General features: G+C 39.7%; 1 protein-coding gene and 1 long non-coding RNA gene across 2 annotated transcripts; both read right to left on the bottom strand.

The window, feature by feature from the left end:
* Positions 1-306: 306 nt before the first annotated feature.
* Positions 307-2,254, bottom strand: LOC103521438. Its single transcript, XM_026832117.1, has 2 exons — positions 1,859-2,254; positions 307-563 (listed from the first exon to the last, which is right to left on the bottom strand). Exons 1-2 carry the CDS (start codon positions 2,235-2,237, stop codon positions 307-309), a joined length of 636 nt encoding a protein of 211 aa, XP_026687918.1. The 5' UTR covers positions 2,238-2,254.
* A 1,736-nt stretch (positions 2,255-3,990) lies between these two features.
* On the bottom strand, positions 3,991-4,554 carry LOC113472386. The gene is made up of 2 exons (XR_003394714.1): positions 4,377-4,554; positions 3,991-4,154 (listed from the first exon to the last, which is right to left on the bottom strand). It is a non-coding gene; the product is annotated as an uncharacterized LOC113472386 (long non-coding RNA).
* Between the last annotated feature and the right edge of the window lie 3,824 nt (positions 4,555-8,378).

Here is an 8,378-nt window from a genome sequence, read left to right as displayed (position 1 = left end):
TTCCGCCATACATCGGTTTATTCCGCGTCAGTTCCCTCTGGTCAAAATCCTTCCTCCATTTCCTCAGCATCTCCAACTCTTCATCATTCATACTTCTATTCGGATGAGAACCGCTTTTCGTTGAACTTCGAGTTTGGTCGGATTCAGATCGGGCATCGTCGGCTAACATCGATTGAGATTCGTCAAAACCGATTCCCTCTTCACGATGATGATCTGAACCTCGGGCTTCATCGGAATGAGATCGAGCATTGTCGGCTAACATCGACTGAGACTTAACAGTCTCACCGCACACGATCGATTCTGAATTCACTCTCCCTTCGACTGAGCTACGAAATGGTTCTGAACTTCGGGTCTGGTCGTGAGGAGGTCGGGAAAGTTCGACATCGATTCTGAATTCACTCTCCCTTCGACTGAGCTACGAATTGGTTCTGAGCTTCGGGTCTGGTCGTGAGGAGGTCGGGAAAGTTCGACTGAAATCGTGTCAGACTCTGGGAAACTCGGAACAATAGGTCCAGACGATTCCAGTAGGTCTTGACTTTGGAAGAGAATGGGACTGAGTTGACCTGTAACAAAGATTAAAGATCTGAAAAATCTTTCTAAATCATGATTTATTTGTGGTGAAGCTAAGAGCCTTTACTAAGATCCTATATTTCAATAAATATACGGTTTGGTAGCTATTCAACGTCATAATTTTAAAAAGAGGGTTGAAAGGAAGTGGTTGGGTGGCCCCGGTGTATAGCAGATACAAAAAGACATCTTTTCTTTATTCTGCTATCGCCCTTCGGCGAAAGCTAAAGCCGCTACAACAACAGCAACAGCAACAACAACAACAACAACAACAATTTGTCCTCCTTCTCCCTTCGATTTCGGAACGATAATAATAATAATAGTGTTTATGTACTTATATTGGAACATGATGAGATTTGTGAAGTAACTGAATAAATCGTATTATTATTATTATTACTGCTTGCATAGGCCTGAAAAGTCCCTTTACTCCAACAGTAGGCTGTTACTATTACTGTCTCAAATTATACTGAGGATAAAACCCACGCCCTCCTATTTACCAAACGAGCGTCTTGACCACTACACCACCAAGGGAGGTTCAATAATATAGCACTATACCTAATTTATTTATGGACTTCCCATTTAGGTGCTGGGTCAACACGAGAACACCAGAAAGTAACCCGTTGAAATATTTGCAATCGAAAAACGAGTACAAATTATACTGAGGATAAAATTCAATACCTCGGTTGGGATTGAACCCACGCCCTCCTATTTACCAGACGAGCGTTTTGACCACTACACCACCAAGGGAGGTTCAATAATATAGCACTATACCTAATTTATTTATGGTTTACACTTTACAGTTATAACTCACCGCCTTTGGTTGCTACTAGCTGTAACACAGGCTGCAGGCAGTTGAGTCGGCAATGGTGGGTCAGTTCTTCTCTTGTACTCCATCGATCACTTTTTTCATTGAAATATAATGGCATTACCACTGTGAAATAAGACAAAAAGGAATTTTAATTGTGTTAAAGAAAACACATTTTAAACATCTTTCCTTAAAAACATATTAAGACAAAAAACTATAATTTGTTCTTTAAAAATTAAAGGAATTTTAGTTCTATTAAACATAAAAAAAAAGTTTGTCACAAAATGTGTCGTTCCCCGCTAAATACACACCTAAAAAAAAAAAAAAAAAAAAAAAAAAAAGGAGTTCGAACTTCTTAGGACTTTAGACTTCGACCAAAGGCGCTCAAAATTTGCAGAGAGATATGATAAATTATGTAGATCATAACCACCCCAACCCACCTTTTTTTTAGTCGTTCTGCAAACGTCAATTATTTAACTTAGGTACCTGAATTTGAATAGATCTGACTTGTAAAAGCCAGAGCTGTATCCAGAGCTTTCTCGCTGATTCTTGACTCTTCACTCTTTTGCTTGTCATCAGAGCTGATTTTACTTTGATTGTCACTAGGGCTGATGTTACTTTGGTTGTCAGGGCTGATGTTACTTTGGTTGTCAGGGCTGATTTTACTTTGGTTGTCACCAGGGCTGATTTTACTTCGGTTGTCACTAAGGCTGATTTTATTTCGACTAGGTCTAAGGAGATCTTGTGACATATCCTGATGGAAAATGTCGCCTGAGCTTCGCAAGGAGAAGAGGGTTAAGCGACGGTGAGCGTGGTCATCATTTGAACCGGTGGCGGGTGCCGGCGGAAGGAACGAGAGGCCCATGAGATTGTTGTCGAATCTGTAGGGAGGGGAGGGAAGGAAAAGACTTGAACAGAATAGACCCTGTTTATACTGCTAGAATGAGACTGAAAAGTCCCTTTACTCCCGCAGTCTAAACAAGGTCTTATGTATTTGGTACAATACGTTCTTCATTAACAATAAAATGAAAAAATAGATGAATGTTTCACCGCCATTTTCCTTTCGTAGCAATGAAACGACTGCTACATTAGACGCATGTGGTCTGTGTTGTATCACGCCCATCCCCTAGTATGCCTCTCATCAGATGGCCGATCTTTTAACCTACTATTTCTGTATTACTGTCTGTGTACTATTACTGTATTACTGTCTGTGTACTATTACTGTATTACTGTCTGTGTACTATTACTGTATTACTGTCTGTGTACTATTACTGTATTACTGTCTGTGTACTATTACTGTATTACTGTCTGTGTACTATTACTGTATTACTGTCTGTGTACTATTACTGTATTACTGTCTGTGTACTATTACTGTATTACTGTCTGTGTACTATTACTGTATTACTGTCTGTGTACTATTACTGTATTACTGTCTGTGTACTATTACTGTATTACTGTCTGTGTACTATTACTGTATTACTGTCTGTGTACTATTACTCTATTACTGTCTGTGTACTATTACTGTATTACTGTCTGTGTACTATTACTGTCTACCGCGGTTGTTCTACTACCTAACCTCTTCTGGGCTTTCAAGATAGGAACGAGTGTCCATGATAAAGTAAGTCTAATTAATGTACCTACTCTATCACACTTTACTATCTTACCTTTAGATCTACGACACTGATACCACACACATCCACAAACAGGGCCATGTCGCTGCCTTTCCAATAAGCCACTGAGTTCCACTTGTTACAATAGGTACAGTCAGAATGAGACCTTACCGTGCCTTCCACTTTGGGTGTCCTGAAATGAGAAAGCGGATAGAAATTTTAGTATACAACGGAAACATTTGTTTCGCAACACTTGTGAACCGTTGCACAAGTGTTGCGAAACAAATGCTGCCTTTCCAATGTGTCACTGAGTTCCACTTGTTACAATAGGTACAGTCAGGATAAGACCTTAGCGTGCCTTCTACTTTGGGCGTTCTGAAACGAGAAAACGGATACAAATTTTGTTACTTTAGTGTTTCACTGCTGTTTTTCTTTTGTAGCAATGAAACAACTGCTACCTACATTAGATGCTTGTGGTCTGTGTCATAGCATGCCCATGCCCATCCTGTAGTATGCCTCTCATCAGATGGGTGAGAAGAGACACAATACTTTCCACTTAGGTGCTGGGTCAACTCAAGAACACCAGAAAGTAACCCATTGACTTGTGTTTCTTTTTTTTTTAACTCTGGGAATCAAATTTGAGACCTTCTGTTTAGCAAGGCATTGTGTTCTAATATGTACAGTATTATGCTAACTAAGCCCTTATTACAACTTATAAACTTACCTTTATTAGCAATATCATTAGAGCTAGTGAAAGGAATAGGATAAGACTGGGCTGGCCTCAGAGGCTGAAAACTATTTAACATTTCAATCACATTTTTGTCCTTGATCTTTTGTTTTTTTTTTTTTTTTTTTTTTTAACTCTGGGAATCAAATTTGAGACCTTCTGTGTAGCAAGGCATTGTGTTCTAATATGTACAGTATTATGCTAACTGTGCCCTTATTACAACTTACAAACTTACCTTTATTAGCAATATCATTAGAGCTAGTGAAAGGAATAGGATAAGACTGGGCTGGCCTCAGAGGCTGAAAACTATTTAACATTTCAATCACATTTTTGTCCTTGATTTTCTGATGTAAATTCAAACTCGGGATCTGATAGTGGTATTGGTTTCTGCTTGCAGATAATGACTGAAGGTTATCACCTTTGGGAGTGTCCTCCATGGTTGGGTCTGAAAGGGAGAAAAATACTTGGAAAAGGGGTAGGTAATTCAATTTCAGTTTTCATGGTGGTAGTGGTGGAACATTGCCTGGCATTGTACTATTTCACCATTTTCCACCACTACCACCATGAAAACTGTGAAAGGAAAATAGGTGTAAAATAATCCCAAATGAGGGGCTTTGACGGGTTGTACCCATCTTCAAATGTTGATGTTATCTTTCTCTGAACTCACCTTAAAGTACCTCAGGTACTTGAAGCTCATTCAATAAAACCTTTGACTTGTTTTAATAAATGCAACTATGATTAACAGGTTTTTGTATAGCGGTCACATGTAACATGTAACTGCACAATATCCGTCAATATCCAGTTATCCACTTTCCACTTTTTTGGTTTTCCAAATTTCCACATTTCCAGTCAAAAATTCAAAATGTCAATTTAATAAATTCCCGCTCAATTTTCAAACGCACGTGGTTTCAGTTTAATATTAGAGCGAAAGAATAGTTTCATTGGAGCGAAAGAGAAATTAGAAGTTCAGTAATATTTAGTTAATTGCATTATAGTCGAACTACTTCTCACAAAACAAGGGGAATTTTTCCTCATCTCATCTATTTTTATTTTACATATGACTGGAAAAAAAAGGAACTTACATAGTATCTACATGAGTTGAAAATAGAAAATGTTACCTTCCACCCAAAGGTCTATTAGAATGTTTTTTTTTTTTTTTACTTTATTTGTATAAATAAAGTAAAAAAAAAGCACAACCCAGCGCCCCACGGGCATATCGGATGTGGGAATACAGAGATCACGGAGCGAATTAGAGGAATCTGGGGAATAGGGTCTTTGAATCAAGAAGGGGAGAGAGTCATGGATTTTGCTTTTGGTACTGACTTGGCCATCGTCATTAAAGCACAAAAAAAAAAAAAAAAGATTGTGGTACTTATAAGGACCGTCATAAAAGTTTAATTACTGAGATTGCGACAGCCTAACCCCATACACAAAAAGCCCAATCCGAGGCTTAGGTGTAGGGGCTAGACAGCCCTAAAGGATGGGTTAAGCTTCTACGAATCTACTGAGATTGCCAACTTTGGTCAGTCACTTACTATCAGGTAGACTTGATACCTGATGAGCACACACACTATCAGGTAGACCTGACAGCTACGGCTACTGGAAGAAAATGACGGGTGTACTATGTGATAAGAGAATGAGTTTGAAGATGAAAGGAAAAGTGTATAGAACAGTGGTGAGACCAGCTGTGATATATGGGGCAGAAACTTGGGCTGTCAAGAAGGTGCATGAGAAGAGACTGGAAGTTGCCAAAATGTGAATGCTGAGATGGAGTTGTGAGGTTACCCGGCTGGACAGGATCAGAAATGAAGTAATAAGAAATAAAATCAAAGTAATAAAGTGACACAGGTGTTATTTCCAGTGCATACATAGGACCTATAGCCAGGGCCGTAGGCAAGACTCCGAAAATTTGGATCCCCCCCCTCCCGGTACATCACTGTTTGGACAATACTAGATACGGCCTTGCCTATACCTACATACCTATATACCTCTACCATATTTTTTTCTTCTTTTTTTTAGAGGCATAGGCACACACACACAGCACCTACCTATAACCTACTGAGTGCCTGTATGTACTAAGTACACAGTTGGTACCTGCCTTCCTGCCTATGAGTACACTCGTATAATATATACCTATGGGATATTATCCCTTTTGCAGAATGACGTAGTTATGTGTTTTCGTTGTTTAGTGCTGAGTCTGCTGAGTCATCAGTAAAAAAAGGAAAGTTCTGAAACGTCTTTCGGTGAAACTTGTAGTGTTTTATTTTGTTTCTTTCAAAGAGAAAAACACCGTCAATCAACTGAGGAGCTGAGGACCTGTCTGTCGTATTTTCGGTAATTCGTTTCTGGAAGATTTCAAGATGAAAATCAAACTCTCACTTGGAAATGTCCTAATCAAGTACATGCTGTTCGCTTTCAATTTGATCTTTGTGGTAAGTTTTTTTCCTTCAAGATGTTCGATAGCGGGAACTGTCTCTGTTAAGGTCTTATTACTCTAAAAGCGAAGAGAGAAGGAAGACAGGATAGGAGAAAACCAGCTGTTCCGCGAACGAAACGTATCTGTTTAGGATAAAATCCGGCCCGGGTGGGAATCGAAATCGCGGTCTAGCACTTACAAGGCAGACGCGCTACCCTCCATATTATGTGAGTGTTCAAGCTACACACGACACGATTTTTTTTCCGAATGACAAGTGGGAACGGTCCTTTATACTACAGGAATGAGACTGAAATGTCCCTTTACTAGTTAGCTTGGAGAGTAAAGCATCGGCTATGTAAGCGTTAGGTCAGGGGTTCGATTCCCGCCCGGGGTGAACTTTGTTCTAAGCACATAAGGCTAGTTCTCCAAACGAAAAGTGTGAACGGGCCTGGGTTCGATTCCCGCCCGGGGTGAACTTTGTTCTATGCACATATAAGGCTAGTTCTCCAAACGAAAAGTGTGAACGGGCCTTAACTCCTTGATTTTCTGATGTAAATTCAAACTCGGGATCTGATAGTGGTATTGGTTTCTGCTTGCAGATAATGACTGAAGGTTATCGCCTTTAGGAGTGTCCTCCATGGTTGGGTCTGAAAGAGAAAAATACTCTTGGAAAATGGGTAGGTATTTCAAGTTCGGTTTTCATGGTGGTAAGTAGTGGTGGAAAATTTGGGAAATGGAACATTGCCTGGCATTGTACTATTTCACCATTTTCCACCACTACCACCATGAAAACTGTGAAAGGAAAATAGGTGTAAAATAATCCCAAATGACGGGCTTTGATGGGTTGTGCCCATCTTCACATGTTGATGTTATCTTTCTCTGAACTCACCTTAAAGTACCTCAGGTACTTGTAGCTCATTCAATAAAACCTTGACTTGTTTTAATAAATGCAATTATGATGAACAGGTTTTTGTATAGCGGTCACATGTAACTGCACAATATCCAATATCCGCCAACCGCCAATGCGTCAATGCGACAAATATCCACTTTTTTCACGTCTACCGCGGCTGTTCTACTACCTAACCTCTTCTGGGCTTTCAAGATAGCAACGAGTGTCCATGATAAAGTAAGTCTAATTAATGTACCTACTCTATCACACTTTGCTGTCTTACCTTTAGATCTACGACACTGATACCACACACATCCACAAACAGGGCCATGTCGCTGCCTTTCCAATACGCCACTGAGTTCCACTTGTTACAATAGGTACAGTCAGAATGAGACCTTAGCGTGCCTTCCACTTTGGGCGCTCAATTTTCAAACGCACGTGGTTTCAGTTTAATATTAGAGCGAAAGAATAGTTTCATTGGAGCGAAAGAGAAATTAGAAGTTCAGTTGCGGACTACCTAGGTCGTTACGACTTCCTGGTTGCGTCTCATCTGGAATTTATTAATCAATAAACAATCAGATAGCTTAATCCAAGAGTTAAACCAAGTTCTAACTCATTTTTGTGGCCCCGGCCATAAGCAGAAAGGACTACCCACGAGGGGCCTTTGGGTGTTTTTTCCTGCTTATAAAGTCAAAAGAGTATCGGCATAACTGTTTGAACCTCTCAGTTCTACAGTAAAGGCACTTTTCAGCCTCATTCTGGCAGGATAAACAAGGTATATTCTATTGGTCTATTCCATTTCATTCTAGTCAGATGGAGAAGTACGATATCTGTCAAGTCGGTTCTATCTTAATTACATGCAGAATTGCTCACAGGCGAACCACTTGTTTGCCATTTTGTTACTAACCCATTTTTTCAAAGTAGAATAGAATATACCTTGTTCATCCAGCTCAAATCCTGCCCAAAACAAACTATTCCAACATAAGTATCAGTACCAAAACAAGCCAGCCCAGTTAGTTTGATGCGCCTTCCTTGTAAGTCCTAGGTCGCGGGTGGGATTGGGTGGGATTACCACCCGGAGGCAAAGTCTTTTCTAAACAAACTCTATTCGAAGTCTAAAGAAATTATATTCGTTCTCGTAATGAGTGGCTTTCAATTTCGAAACTATTAAGACCTCTATTTTCATAGTTCCCAAACCCTACCACGCTATCTTTGTCGTAAAAGAATAAATAAATAAAAATAGCTCTATCTCAGATTTCGACTTTCTCCTTATCAGTTTTCCGCCTTCTTCAATTTCAAGAAGATGAGATCTTCGTTTAATGTGATTACCCTGCATTCCCTGCAAGGATAGCACTTGGAAAGAC

The sequence above is a fragment of the Diaphorina citri genome, unplaced genomic scaffold (genome assembly GCF_000475195.1).
Source record: "Diaphorina citri unplaced genomic scaffold, Diaci psyllid genome assembly version 1.1 scaffold5240, whole genome shotgun sequence".
Taxonomy (NCBI): domain Eukaryota; kingdom Metazoa; phylum Arthropoda; class Insecta; order Hemiptera; family Psyllidae; genus Diaphorina; species Diaphorina citri.
Note: the sequence above shows the minus strand (reverse complement) of the source record. Positions and strands in the feature narration are given on the sequence as shown.

Coding starts and splice junctions, on each gene's coding strand:
- LOC103521438 (XM_026832117.1), bottom strand. CDS start 2,237: ATGGGCCTCTCGTTCCTTCCGCCGGCACCCGCCACCGGTTCAAATGAT. Junction 564..1,858: donor TCAGATCTATTCAAATTCAG/GTACCTAAGTTA, acceptor TCTTTGTTACAG/GTCAACTCAGTCCCATTCTC.